At 45.9% G+C, this 15603-nt stretch overlaps 1 protein-coding gene across 1 annotated transcript in view; it reads left to right on the plus strand.

Annotated features, from left to right (window-relative positions):
- Positions 1-15603, plus strand: part of LOC144123448 (neural cell adhesion molecule 1-like) — a 192638-nt gene that overhangs the window by 141090 nt on the left and 35945 nt on the right. Inside the window, exon 4 of the mRNA XM_077656274.1 lies at positions 6076-6282. Coding sequence (XP_077512400.1) covers positions 6076-6282 — 207 coding nt within the window. The remainder of the gene's footprint in view (positions 1-6075; positions 6283-15603) is intronic.

Here is a 15603-nt window from a genome sequence, read left to right on the forward strand (position 1 = left end):
AAAACTTTCTTCATTAGTTAGAAGCGATTACCTCATGCAGTTTCTACTTCTTTTGACTGCTATACCACCGACGAAGCCGATGGCCCAGGCAAATATACAGTCGCAATCTTTCTTCTTGGATGCGCTCAATAAGCGAAATTATCTCGAATAGTAATAGAAACACGTCAGACTGCTTGTTTCTGCCCACCGAAGAGCCAGAAGCCAGCAAATTCACGGAATCTGCCCTCGCAGCAGCATAGTGGCGTATACAAGGGCACACGTGCCTTAATGGCTTGAAAACGGGGCACACAAAGTGAGTGCTTCGATCTGTACTTCAATGAAAACTTCAACCTGTCATGCCACACCAAGCCACATCACTGACCGCTTTGGTTTCTTTTCTGCTGAAGAAATCAAGAATTAGTGCGGGTATTTCACACAACCGCAGAGCCCACCATACGCTCGCCATCAGCCGCGTACAGCACAGCAGACAGACGTGAGATCAAGTCTATACGAGAACTTCCTATTAACGCTGTCCGTCGCACTCAGTAAAAGTAAAATGCGGACGCGGTATCACGATAAACGATCGTCTCTGATGGGGACGAATTGAGATCGCCTTCCGTTTAGTATCCCTCTCTCCGCACCAGTTTACCCTTTCGGTAAACTGCCGTCCACGCCAAGTTAGCCGGTGCTCCTTGACAGACGCGCACTGCCCGAGCCATCCGGGCTGTAAAGTTAAAATTGATCGCCGATGCGGCCATCTCTTTAGGCCCCGGCGAAGTGTTTGCCATTCCGCCCCGCGTGTGAGCGCTTGCATCACAAATGAGGCTTTGGCGGAGAGGAGGAGGCCCAAGATGAAGAGGAACAAGAGGAGAGGGAAGGGTCGTCGCAACCCCAGAATCAGAGAAAGTTAATGGTTCGAGCTTTGCATATCTATCCGCGTGCGCGCACATCTCGCGTGCCTTTGCCCATGCATCGTCTAAATGCGACGCACAATTTAGAGTAAATTTCATCATTATTCTTACTGCTGGCCTCCTGCACTCCGCGCCGCGCGTGGCGTATGCATAGTATCTCGGGTAACAAGCGCGCGTCTGGCGCCTCTTGCGGCTTTTGCTGTTGTTGCTTCTGTCGCTTCTATAGTTCGAGATGGCGCCATCCTCGACCCTGTACGCCGGCCGAGAGGCTCTTCACCACACGCGAAAAAAACGAGAATTCCGTGCAACGATGTCGAGAGGAGCGTTCGAGGAACAAGAAGTTTGGGTATTGGCAATCACTCTAAACAGAAAGGATTAAAAATGAAGGGAGCTGTCATATAGCGCACTTCCTTTTATAAAAGTGAGGGCACTAGACGACAGCTTAGTCTCTTTTTACTCCCATATGGGCGTATTCGTGTTTTGAGTGTACGGCCGCTATGGTACTATGGCACTCTAAAACTAGAGTGCTAAAGAAAAACAAAACGAGTCTGCATGTGCCTGCACGCCCTCTACCCATATGTGTTTTGCTGAAGGGAGTGCCTAACGCAGCATGGCCTCCTGGCTGACTTGCATTCTCTGGACTGAAAGGGCAGCTGAAGTCCGACAAGATGGCGGCTCTCATGCGTACGTTGGGTATATAACCGCCTTATTAATGAAACGTAAGCAGTTCTTGAGCAGGGCTGTTCGTGGCGTCAGGCTTGTGAACCTGCGCTGACAAGTTGAGGCCCGCGAGCAGCATTTCAGTGCATATTCATAAATTATTTGTATGCAATGCGTGCAACGACTTTTTTTTCCGTAACTCAGAGCCGAGATTTGCTGCTTGAAATTTCATCGAGCTCTTTAAGCAACTGGCGACTGTTGATGTGAGCGACAAGCAGCTGGTTGCAGTTTGACAGCCATGCTATGGAGAACAGATAATGAGGCCAGCACTCTCATCGTTTTGGATGCAGCCAATGCAGAGTTTTACTTCAACCGCCTGAACCGCTGTTCATTCGTCATATCTTCGAGTAACATAGCGGAAATAGTGCAGAAAAGCGAGTAAAATCGAACAAACGTGAAGTCGGCGCTTTTCTCACGTGTTCACACCGGAGTGGTTTATATCCAATCAAAACGGCCTATTTTTCGGTTACTTTGAGCTCCACAAATGTGTCGCAACATGAATAAAAGCTTGCGTTGTACTGAGCGTTTTTTTCGTTTTCATTAGAGGACCGAGAAAGTATGCGAGTTGCGATTGCAGCTCTTCTCCCGGTATCCGTGATACATGTGATGTAAGGCAGTAGATGTGAATGGCGCCGCCACAGAAAGCTGTATGCTGGATCTGCATGAGTGATCAAAGGATCTACACGCTACAGAGGAAAAGCAAACGACGTCTTCCAAAAACTTCAACTTCCTCTGCCCTAACGCAGGCGGCAAGACAAAGGAGGTGGCTGTCGGCTGTCCTCCCTTAAACTCACGGCAGCCGCAAAACTGCGGTGCTTCCCTTCGTTTACTACACCTCACTTTTCCTTTCTCTTTTTTTTTCTTCTCGCGAAGCATATTTCGTGGGCGTCAAGTTCCGACGCAGGAGACCCGCCGCCTATTTGACAACCCGCGCACTGCCGCGGACATTAACCCAGAGCCCATCGAGAAACGCTGCGCCAAGCTTCTTTCCTTGCCCGTTCGCAGCGCTATAAGCCGAGCTGCACGTCACGCTCCCTTGCCTCCGGCGCGCCATCAGCTCTCGCTAACACCAATTATCCGCGGCAGCACTCCCCGAAAACTCTCGCGCAGGCCCGACAGTGGAGAGCGCCTTGGATGCCTCCCTCCTTGCCACCAACCCCTTCTTTTTCTCACCTGGTTTTCTACCGCACTGGTTTTCTACAGCAGCCGGCGTCGCGCGTGCCTACGCAGCGCGCCGTCACTGCCAACGAAGGCGACGACGCCGGCGAGGACCCCTGCGTCAGCGTCGCCGCGAGCCTATTGCCATCCATCAAGCTCGGTGTCAGCGGGATTAGGCCTTTAATACTAAAAGATGGCTTATTTACCCTCGATAAGTACTCCGTCGCGCCAGAGAAGAGAGTGTTGTGTTGTGTTGTGTTGGGCTTTATGATACATACCCAGCTAAGGCCATCATGCGCCAAGCTCAAGGTATAGAATACGGTTTCAATAGGATGTTCAAAAATGTTGAAAATCATCGATGGTGAAGATGGCCTAAAAATATTGTATTGCCTAGTAATAACCGAGAAGAATTTTGGAAATGGCTAATGGTAAAAGCCTTAAAGAAGGTCAGGTAGCCTCAGCGGCTATCCTTGGCTCCACGCCATAGAAAAGAAGGGGGAGAAAAGGGCAGCCGGGCGGTCTGGCTGGCTGACATGCCTGCGATCGGCTAACGTTGCGCGGTGGGCTTGACGTTTCGAATGGTGATCACGCGTCGGGTGCAGTCAGCCAGCCCGCCTTCTCACCTCCCGTGGCGACACCGTGAGACGTGTCGTCTCCCCGGTGTGCCTGGAAGGCGTCTTTGGTGGGGCGGTGTGTTTACAGCATTTTCTCGCGTTATGAACGCGCTCGCAAAATGGACACGACCCGTTCTGCTTTTGGGCGCGTCCGTCTCACGCAGCCCAACGTACAGTACGTATATCGGTCGGCTGGCACAAAAAAAAATAGGAAGGCACTTAAGTTGCGCCTTTAACGGTATGAAGCGATAGCGCTAATGGCTCCCTTCAACGGTTTCTCTTCACACACAGTTACTGTTCTTTGTTCATATTCACAAATTTATCGCAACACGATTTCAACATTCTTGTCTTTGAACACTTCCAACTGCAGTTTACCAACTTGAGTTACTTCTATATAAACACATATTGATTAATACTCACTGCACTACACATACAATTACATGCGCACAAAGGAGCCTTTTACCCTGACGCAGGTTCCGCACTGAGAAAACTTTATACTGCTCGCGCCATCTATTGGACCAGCGGCGCATGTAGGGGTTGCTATACCACTTTGAGAAAAGAGGATATGAAACACCAACATCTTTGCTACCCGCTTAATTACTGTATCTGTAATTCAAACTTCTCTAATTACGCACATACACATTAGCATACACTCGTAGTATACCCTGTAAGGGAAAGATCAAGCCACATGCGTATAAAACCGTTTGTACCTAAGCTGTACAAGCCATCATACGTGGTCTAGTCAATAAAGAAAAAATCATACCTGATCTAGTCGGTAGTCTGCCTGCCTGACGACCCATCGGTGGTGGGTTCGAATTCCTACTGAAACTGGGATCATTTTTTTCTGTGTGTAAAACCAATCCCTCTTTAAAGATAAGTCGTTATTGACATGTGTCGACCTTTAATTTAGATTAGAAGTCATATTTTAAATTATTTTCATTCCTGAGATCTGCGCGCGACGTGAGATTTTTCAACACGCGCGATGCGAGTTTCTAGTCACAATGCCGACGTCGCCCTCTCCCTTGAACGGGAACCTTATAGCTGTGACTTTAAAAGGTGACGGCGACATCTGGTGGCCGATCGAGGCAAATCATTAATTTCGAGAATTTCGTCATATGTTTCAGCAAGACGGCGCCTTTCCACTCTTTTGCTTGTTTTGTCCTCGTTTTCTTGCGCCATTGTTTTCCATTCGTCGTATCTTTTTTACTGCATAATCCTCTTTTCACCAGACAGCTGCAGATACAGTTGAGCATGGAAGGAGTTAAGAGCGCCTAAGACTGAATCATCCTGTCTTGTGGCCAAATGAAGTGCGTTTTTCTGATCACTACGTTACTGGTATTTTCGTTTCTTCTTAAGATAATTTCAACTGTGCGTTGAGGTCAACATCTGTACGAAATGCTCATGTAGTAAAGTACTGCTTTAGTCGAAAGAGGAATTTCTTTGATCCCCTTTGTAGCGCGTCAAATACGCTAATATTTTCTGCGGACACATGCATGTCGACTGCTGTTTTGTTTTTGTTTTTTCGTCAACGACAGAGCCCTTTGGACGTATCACGCGTTTGTTCTTGCGTAGCGGATATCTAATTGACTCTGGTCTTCAGTTCACACCCCCGCGTTCTTTCGTTATATTTCCAAGCGTCGTTTCTCCCGAAATTACTGACGCATTACAGATAATGATAATTCAAGTAACTCATTGACTTTTGCGCGAAAAGCATACGTGCTTGTAAGCAAAATTCAACACCAGGCGCTGGTCACTGAAATTTGCACGTACGCAGTTGAATCGGCTCTTAAAAAGGGGAGTTTCTCCATATGTAGTTACTCTGATATTTCTGTGGCTGTTTTATATGTAATATCCAGGAACTCGTCAAGCCGATTCATGCCCTTGATCAAAGTGGAATTATGTAATTATTTTTTTCTTTGGAGGGGGGGGGGGTGTGGTGCAGTGCACTGTATATGTACCATACTATGTTCAGCCGTTGTTCATAGCCTGACATTAGTGAGAGGAAGAGTGAGGTTTCGGAAAAGATAATCAGTGATGCTGGCTTACTGAAGACGATCACAGCTTCAGATTCAGCTCTGTTCGGGCACAACACAAAAAGAGATAGTTTACGAGTGTATAGATTGGACGACAGAATTATTTCGCACAAAACCGTGTGCAGGCAGATAACCGTTCCACATCTTCAATCACGCGAACAACGCACACTTATCCGGACGGTTCCACTCGTGGTATTGGACGAAATAAAGAGAGGGGCGACTTCGGTCACTATGTTGCGTCAATGATTCGTACACATTACCGGCGACTAACTCGCATCTACGTCGTTGATGATCATTTCGGCAAGGAATAACAAGTTCTATCTGTGGTGACACTGAGAATTGGTGCAATAATTGTATTGTCATTTTTATGCCCTTGTACCTCGATCTGTTTCGGGAGTTGCCGGGGGCGAGAGTGTCGACAGTGGCAAAGGCCTGGTAAGGTGCTGGTGAGACGCTCTTGGACATGCGTGTTCGGGTACGTGTTAGAGCTGTTCTCTGTACCACTGTATGCGAAAGCCAGGTCGTCTCGTCTAAAGTTGGCGTGTTCCGTGCGTCACTCGCGTGCTGGGGGAGGAGTGGCGTAACACTAGACACCGGACTCGGAGGTTGTGAATAAACAAACGCCTTTCTCTCTTCCCCACCCCCCCCCCCCCTCCTCAGGCGTTCCCGAGCTGACGGTGACGTGGTGGCGCAACGCCACCGAGCAGCTGCACCACACGGTGGACAGCTCGTCGCACGGCGTGACCCGCTCCACGCTCGAGCTGCCCCAGCTGCACCGGCACGACCTCAACGCCTCGCTGGTGTGCAGGGCTTCCAACCTCAACGGCACCTACGTGGTCACCAGCGCCGTCTCCCTGGACCTGTACCGTGAGTAGGGGCCGCATAGCGCACGCGCGCCGATTCAGAGGCGATGCGTTAAAGCTCATACTACTATTACAGTGGATCACCGGCACATGCGCCGTCAACGTTTCCACAGCGCATTCACAGCAACAACAGGCGCATCAAAGTCGTTGTGGATGTTGCGCGCAAGTGTTGCAGATGCCTGGCGCCGTGGGATTCATTGTTTTGTTGGTGTAGATTTTTATATATTGTAAAAATAATGACAAGAAGTACCCTGTCAGAGCTCCTGTAAATTGACGCTTGTCGCAGTGTTATGCAACAACACCAAAATGGTGTGGTAGTCGTCCGCATTAAATGACGTCATCACAGAGCAAGGCGATGCGACTCTGTCGTGGTCGCACGACCCACGGTCCACATTAATAAGTCATGCATGCTGCTTTACGTATCACTTGATCACAACTCTTATAAGTACGCGCGACCAACTAACACAACACGAACCTCTAACTGTTAACGTTGAAAATCTTGTCAGATTGCATAAACGCGCCATGTAACTTAATTTTGTTTGTGAAACTAAGTGCAACTATAGCTAGTACTGTGGAGTGACAGACATTATCGTGCTCATGTCATAACATATAATAGCTTGTGTGTGTAACTGCGACTGCACAGCGCATAATTGGCACCTCTGCTGAAGTCTGTGGGCATGTCACTAGGTCACAAAAGACGGTGTGAAATTTTTTGCTGTTTCTTGCCACTGCAATAATATGTGACTCTTCCCAACGCTTTTCCTGAAAATTTTCAAAAACTTACGCGAGCAGTTAAGAACAAGCGCAGCTTTATAAAAGCATATGCAGCCCGTTGCAGCCCATGGAATTAAAATGAAGAATCCGAAAGAAGTAGGAAATAAACCAAGAGAGCAGCCGAAAACAGAATGAGCGAGCCATTTCGGACGAGAAAAGAAGTCATAAGGCGAAGGAGTGGTGACTGAGAACACCATAATCTATGAACAAAAAAGAAAAGAAAAGACGAAACGTAGACAACATGATGCCATTCAAGGGTACATACTGAAAAAACAAAAATGTACAGGAGGGCAGCTAAATCACTGAGCCATTTTTCGAATAAATCAGGGACAGTGAGCCATGAAAAGCAAAGACCAATGATATTAAATGTCCAAAGAAAAAAAGCCTTCTGTAAATCACAGTTGAACACCCTCTTTTTGACGTGCTTTACCGCGTAAAATATTTGCTTCCTTTCTTCATGTGTTTCCCATTCTTGCACAGGTCAATGGACTACGTCGGGCGGTTTTCATCATAATAATATCTCTAAAGCACGCATAATTTAATCTAATCTAACTAACCTAATCTGCATGAAAGAAGAACACTCGATTCGAGCTAGACGGCCATTCCACGGAGTTTACAACCGGGAAGCTTCGCATTTCAAATCAAAGACAGCGGCATAATCTCATCTCACGCAAAAGGTTCAGCGTTATAGTCAGATCTCATTGCATCGAGCATCTGATTATGACGAGATGTGCACAGGTTTATGTCAGGCGGCCGACCGACGTGCGCATTCAGCGAGTGCTGCTTGCTTAATATATTAGAAATCTCGCTCGAATCGCATATATTTCTAAGCCCCGTATAACCTCGGCTGAAGTGAGCAAGCTGCCGCGTCGCATTTTCACAGAAGCCATGTGGGGGGATGGAAACGAAATTTATGAGATTCACGATCCCAAAAACAGGCCACTCTGAATACACTTTAGTACTATCGCACCAGAACTGCTCATGGAAAAAACTATTCTCATCAACGCTCTAGACATCCCAAGTTTGTCAAACCTTATTCTCTTCTTACTCTCACTGAAAATACTGCACTTTGCGAGCAAAGCCAAACTTATGTTCTGCTCTTAATTTCTGTATTTATGAAAACCGGAATTGTATTCTCATCCGCATTTAATAAAGGACAGCGTCGCAGAGATTCCCGGTTAAAGATTAGATCGCAATTATCGGACCTCGACTATACCAGCCACCTAAGAATTTTCTTTTTCTCAGTGAAACACTTTTATCTTAACAAGTAAATAATTGCTTTCCACTGTAGCCTAATGTAGTGCTCTGATTGAAAGCTATCTTTATGTTCATTCCTTCTGTCATGCAAGAATAAAAAGTGTACTTCACTTATTTGCATAATTAATCTACCTTAGTTATTATTTTTATTATTCTTATTTCTTAAATCTCATCATTACCTCTTACATTTTAGATTCGCGAGACGAGAAACCAATTATACCTCACATATTGCCAGCCCTGTCTGTTTTCTCTAGTATGAATGGATTCGTTTTGAAGAATTTTTTTTTTCATTGTTTGTTGGTTATCTGCCACAAGATGACGTGGTGTACAAGGTCACCGAGTTCCTTTACGTTGTAGATTCTTTTGCACCTTGTAACGCTAACACGTTTTCTAGCAGGAAGGTTTTTTTTAATTATTGGTTTTTTTTATTCATTCTTGGCAAGTCTGCCGAAAAAGAGTTCACTAAGCTCCTCAAGCCGGCACACGCTGCATGCAGCGACAGCGCGCATTAGTTTATTATCAGCTGGTAAATTCCCCTGGACTAAGAAAGTTACAACTGCTACTTTCAGGCTTGCAGTTGTACAGAAACTTACGATTTCGCTAAATCTCCCCCTGTCCGCAATATCACGCCCTCTGCAGTATACAAAAACCAAGTATTGATAACTATGCCACAGGAATATATAACGATAAAGAATAGATCAAGGAAAACATAACGTTTTACTGTGCTGCTCTCGAAGGAAGGAAAATCGCCGACGACGAATACTATTAAAAGGTTCGTCGCGATTCTCCTAGGTCTCTGCCATTCTTACGTCATGCACTACCTCCATTCATAGCACTTTTTCAACCATGATGCCATTTTTCTTCTTTCTTTTAATGAAAAGGGCAGGTTTACAAAGTTTTAGCACTTGAGTTCATTTACTGAGCCTTTGTTTTGCATTTTTTATGGACGCAATAGTCCTAACAAAAGGTACTTTTATTTTTGTGAGTCAAGGAGCGCAGGGCTGGAGTCAAGGTGCACAGTAATTACTACTTTTCACAACCTTCTATCCGAAACGTTGAAAGGCACGTTCCGTGCAATAGATGCCACCGCTGACCACTGTCACTCTAAATACGAATTAGCTTACATATGAGTAAAAAGAGAGTTAGCTGTGCGCTAGCGCACTCTTTTTTAAGGGCAGGGCACGCTGCCCAAGCCCTGGGGTCGGTTCCGATAGCCGAAAATGCGGAATACTTTATGTTCGCACTGGAAAGAAAATCCCTCTTCAAAACAGGCGAAGTTCTAGCAGTTACGAAGATTTTAACCCAGTTTTCAATTTTATGTATATGCTAACCTCAAGATCTCCGGTGCCGCTTTAAAAAAGCCTCCTCCCATTGATAACTGGTTCAAGTTATTGTACTTTTCAGCGGGAACGTGCCTTCGTCGCCATTAGTTGCCGTCCACTTGTTTTTGGTTGTCGTTGAAAGAACGCATTGAACTAAACAGTCAGGCACTGCTGCAACTCAACATAACCATGCGTAGAGGTCTGTTCGATTATGTACCCGGGTCAATGTACGGCACTCGACTCGACTCAACTAAGACCGTTTACAAACGAGAGTGCCTCTACTCGAATTCTTCTATGCTTTCCTTTTTTGGTTGTCTATCACGCGGCTTTAATGATCTCATTTTGTTGTGAACAGATTTATCTACGTCACGGCGCCCTCTCATGAGCCCTCTTCAGGCCTGTCAGAAAGCGTGAAAAATGAGGGAGAGAGCAGGCCGGCGTGTAAGATATGCGTAGCTAATTTATGCGCTTGATCCCCGAGCCTCTTTCAGTAGCGCGCATGGCTTTCAACTGGCCTTTCGGGGGCGCGCGAACGCGTCTGCGAGTGCTCGAAAAGGATTAATGTGGGCAGCAGGATACTACGCCGCTCAACAGCGAGAGCTGGCGTCGTTTTTTTTTCCTCATTTTTCTTCCTTTCTCTCTCTCTCTCTGTCGCTTCCTTATCGCCCCAACTGAATCGTGCCTAATTGGCCCACTGTTCTATCGCTTGTTCTCAACCCAGATTTGTGTCTTTCGGGGCGTTCAGAGGAGGCAAGCAAGAAGAGAGAGGGAGGGCAGCTCTGATTTTCGTTGTACCTTTGAGCGTTCCTGTCGCGTTTTGTTTCTTGAAACCAACGCTTTTCGACCAGTTCACTTTGCCATGTCGATCGGCCGTATAATGCGTGCGAAGTTGCATGCAAATTTACTTTGAGCGCGCTCTGGCCTGCTCGCTTATCGAAACCGGTGCAATCTTAAACTCGCGATTTGCCTCGTAGTCGTAGGCATGGCATATCTGCGCTGCTCACAGCAAGACGCGGCTGGCATCGCTCACGTTGATTTGTAGTCTATGCGTTTACCCTTTCCCTTTTGTTTTTGTCATTTTGTTTTCGCTATACAGAAGCTCTTTACGGACCGCATTGTTGTTAACTGCGTCGTTGAAAAAGCATCGACTTGTTCTAATTAAAAAGAAAAAGATTTTTCGCTTTTCTCCGCTGTCGATAACTGAATGCCATAGCCTCGCCTAGCAGTGCCCAGGGCACTCACCTCAAGCATCCATTGTGCGGGTGCACCTAATCGCATCACCACAGAGGCCGAATTATCTTGACTGCCCACTGCCAAGTTCACATGCATAACACTCTCATTGGCCACATCAGGTGTTCAAGGAAGTTTCTAATCGGGACACAATACAATTAAGCAAAAAACGACGCCGTTTCTCACTCATCAAGTATGACATATGGTTCTCCCAGCAAAAGTGATTACTATGAACGTATTAAAGCTACAAGTTCGATTTTAGAGTTTAAAAAAATAAGCTACCTATTGGCTTCTCTTTAACTGAAATCAATTCATGTTCGTTTACAACGTGTACAAATACTGGTGGCTTTCTGTGCAGGACAACTGTACAAACCGCTCGCAGGAACCGAGAAGCCAGAAACATGCACAACATGTGAATGCAAATTACGATGGATGACCCTAGCCCGTGAAGCTTGCTTGTCTGCAGAAGGCCAAGACATTTCTACTGTGAGGAACACAGGAATCTGGAACACAGGAAGAAACACTTGCCTTTCGTGTTAAAGTTGGAGAAGGCATCAGCAGGAGTGAGCTTTTTAAAGCCCTGCGTGGAAAACGCATATCAATGTTTAGAACACGTCAGTGTTATGCAGCGACGAACATGTGTGTTATGCCTTTTGTCGAAGGTAGTAAACTAATTGCGCACCACCTGCACAGTAGCTGCACTTCAAGCGCAAACGTTGTGCTTGAACAATGCGAACGTCATTCGTGTTTATCAGGCGCCTCAAGGATTATTGTTCCTCGGTATTGGCAGTGATCAGAGATAAGCCATACATTAGTGCTAACAAGCAACAATAACCTTATTAAAAAACCCAGGGGGTTGGCAAAAGAGAGTTTAATTCACACCTGTCTGACTCTGCTTATATTACATTCCAAACATTCGGAACAATTTCAACAACAATCGTGTTTCTCACAAGCCTGAAACATATCGGTATGAACACCTCTCTTTGGGCTGGTTGGTGCATACTTGAATTGGTGAAAAAAATAGCGCCGAACCACGATGATTGTTCTTAAGACGAGTTGCGCACATGAAAATACATACACAGAAAGATCACAGAAAGAGCGCAAAGACGGTTGCGCTCTTTCCGTTTTTCTGGTTTCTTCCTGTGTCTGTCTTTTCGTGTGCGCAACTCGTCTTAAGAACAACCGTGCAGCAACTAGCCCAACAAGTTCTTCTAAACCATGATGATGATGGTGATGATGTCCTCAAGCTGAATGGCATATAGTCACGGCGGGGGATTGGCCAGGGTGCAATGCTGATACCAAACCACAACCAACTCAAACCATGCAAACCATGCAAACCACAAGAAAGAACGCCTGTGTCTCGTCTTCGTTATTTCCTGTGGTTTGCATGGTTCGGCGCTTTTTTTTCATGAATTCAAGTATCGGTATGACTCCGAGATATCAGTTGTTTCAAGCGCTCTAAATGGGATTAGACTCATCAAGTCTGCTTCTGTTCATCCCTCGTTTAGGACTTTTAGAGCAGACGTGTTAGAAGCTGAAGCATTGATGTCTCTTCCTACCTGGAGTCATAAACTGCAAAGGTCGCGAAACACAAAGTTAACTATTTCTTAACTGAAAAATCACAGTTCGCATGCAATCAAAAATTCATGCGGCCTAACATATGCCAAAATCGACCCTTTCAAGCAAGTGAGCTGCAGCATACAGAAAAAGAAGCAAGGAAAGAAATTGAGAATCGTGGCTTGAAAGCACACCGATCTTTCGAACTCCTTTGTATTGATCTTTCCCACGAGCCGACACAACCAGGCAAAAGAAGTTTGGCCGCCGAAGCGACTTTGCAGTGCACGCTCGCTTTTTCTTTCTCTAGAGTGGACTCCAACCACAAATATGCGTCGGGTAGCGCAGTCTATTCTTTTTTGTCACGCAACAAGACCCGCCAGCTACGCGACACAAAACCCAAGTGGAGCGAACACAAAAGTCATAACGGGGAACGAACCAATAAAGAAAACGCCTCTAGTTATGAAGAAGACAGCTGGGGATACAGTTGACGTGGGCGAAAAAAGAGTTAGTGCAGTGAGGGGAGGAAAAAGAGGCGCGGGACGGTTTCAAGTCATCAATCATTTTTACTAGAAACCCAAAATTTTTGCTGCCAAGAGAGTTTGAAAATCCGTTATGTAAACTAAACCACCACGTCGCCCTTCCTTCGTGCTCAAATCCTGAGTCCTCTCCCACTCTTCCCACTGACGTCCTCGTTGGTCGCGGGGCTTATTATTTCAAGGCAAAAGAATGCAGCGCGAAAAAAACAAGGACGTACAGAAGTGGACAGGACAGGGCACTGACTACCAACACGTTTATTCAGAAAGATGAGCAGCTTATATAACGCAGTCCAACGCCCACGTGACCAAGAAAATAGCAAACGCGTTCAACTATCTAATACCAAAAAAAAACAAAACGAAGTACACAAAATCAAAGTGATACATATCTAGGTAACGCAAAGTCAGCCAAGAACAGATAAAACCGAGAGGACCACGACGAACCGTAAGGTGCACGCATGGAAAATGATCAGTCAGAGACTTTTGCCGCCAATGCAGCACGAGGCAAAACGAAAACGAAAATAAAAATATAGTCACCGAACACTAAGTAAAAGTCGAAGCTAAAAGCAGGGTCGGGGCCAAACGCAAAACAAAACACTACAAAACGCAACGCAAAAGCTGAGTCAACCGTTCACAGTCAAACTGAGTCAAAAAAGTTGAAAGTTCTCTAGAACAAGAATTAAAAGCAGACGTGATTAAAAAAGAGACGTGTTTAAAGTGGGCCTAGAAAACTGGACTCGTCAGTAAGTAAAATTGAAGGCGTGCTGACGCACTTGTCTCCAGCTTTGGCTATCATCCTTGCCTCAATGATGAGGCTTTGGCGGCTTTTAGTTTATCTCCAAACGCCCCCCTCTTCTCATTGTTTCATTGCTTGCGGCGCAGTTGATCAAGCTATCTTTTTATCTTCTCTTTTGAGGCAAGGATGATAGCCAAAGCTGGAGACAAGTGCGTCAGCACGCCTTCAATTTTACTTACTGACGAGTCCAGTTTTCTAGGCCCACTTTAAACACGTCTCTTTTTTAATCACGTCTGCTTTTAATTCTTGTTCTAGAGAACTTTCAACTTTTTTGACTCAGTTTGACTGTGAACGGTTGACTCAGCTTTTGCGTTGCGTTTTGTAGTGTTTTGTTTTGCGTTTGGCCCCGACCCTGCTTTTAGCTTCGACTTTTACTTAGTGTTCGGTGACTATATTGTTATTTTCGTTTTCGTTTTGCCTCGTGCTGCATTGGCGGCAAAGGTCGCTGACTGATCATTTTCCATGCGTGCACATTACGGTTCGTCGTGGTCCTCTCGGTTTTATCGGTTCTTGGCTGACGTTGCGTTACCCAGATATGTATCACTTTGATTTTGTGTACTTCGTTTTGTTTTTTTTGTATTAGATAGTTGAACGCGTTTGCTATTTTCTTGGTCACGTGGGCGTTGGACTGCGTTATATAAGCTGCTCATCTTTCTGAATAAACGTGTTGGTAGTCAGCGCCCTGTCCTGTCCACTTCTGTACGTCCTTGTTTTTTTCGCGCTGCATTCTTTTACCATGTTTTACCAAGCCCAAACAGCCACTTTAATTATTTCAAGCCGGCATTTCTGTGGGCTTGTTCGTTTTGTCTTCGCTGACTCATCAGCCTGCTCCCCCATCCCTTTCTTCTCCTCATTGTATTTTTAATATCGGAAGTGTTACACGCTTGTGAAAAGCTAACTAGTGTGTGTGTATGTGCAGGCGCTCTTTCTTCCGGCTATCAGTGCCGCACGCCGAGGGGGAACAACAGAGTGTGCTCCCACAAGAGCCAATGGAAAAGAAAACCATTAACCCGCCTAGCCAGCCAGGCTCGCTCGCGTGCAGACAATTCTTTGGCGGCTTTTAGTTTATCTCCAAACGCTCCCCTCTTCTCATTGTTTCATTGCTTGCGGCGCAGTTGATCAAGCTATTTTTTTATCTTCTCTTTTGAGTGCATCTAATAATTTTTATATTTGTTTTTCTCGCTAAATATTAGCCTTTAAATAAGTATGCACTCGCAACGTGCGACGAGAGAGGTCTTCTCAGTCCTATCAGCGCTCAACTACGCCGACCGATCTCTGATGGGCGATCGATCGGCTAAGCCGCCTTCGCTGCAGACTGTCTTGCTGTTGTCGCTGCAGACAGCGCTTCCACGCATTTGCGTTTAAAGAATAAGGCAGCAGACAGGGAGAGAAGTAAATGACGAAAGTAACGGGAAAATGTAAAATAGTGTACCTTCTAGCCCCTTTCCTCCCAGGTATTCGATGTCTGGCGGCAGGTCTTGCATATTAGACAGCGCTTCGGGTGGAGCGCGTACCGTAAGTGAACATTTAGCTCGAGTGACTACGGGGGCTCTCGGTAACCTCAAGAACACGGGCTCTTCCCCCCCCCACCCCCCCGCCCTTATAGCACACAGAAAAAAGTACGTAGCAAGGGGCAAGAGTGCAAGATAAAAGATAACACGGCTGATGTACGCTTGTCGAGTTTGTGAATAGATTGCACCTTCGGTAAAGTCGGGCGCGTGGATCCCTAGTTTTATATTGTTTTAGTTCGCGACTTGTTAAATTTCCATAGTCTGTTATAGAAGATGGAAGCCTTTATTTTCTTTTTTTTCTTTTTATCTGGGGCGGGGGGAACGAGATCCTTCATTTTTCCATCG

This window comes from Amblyomma americanum, chromosome 3, assembly GCF_052857255.1.
Source record: "Amblyomma americanum isolate KBUSLIRL-KWMA chromosome 3, ASM5285725v1, whole genome shotgun sequence".
Classification (NCBI taxonomy): domain Eukaryota; kingdom Metazoa; phylum Arthropoda; class Arachnida; order Ixodida; family Ixodidae; genus Amblyomma; species Amblyomma americanum.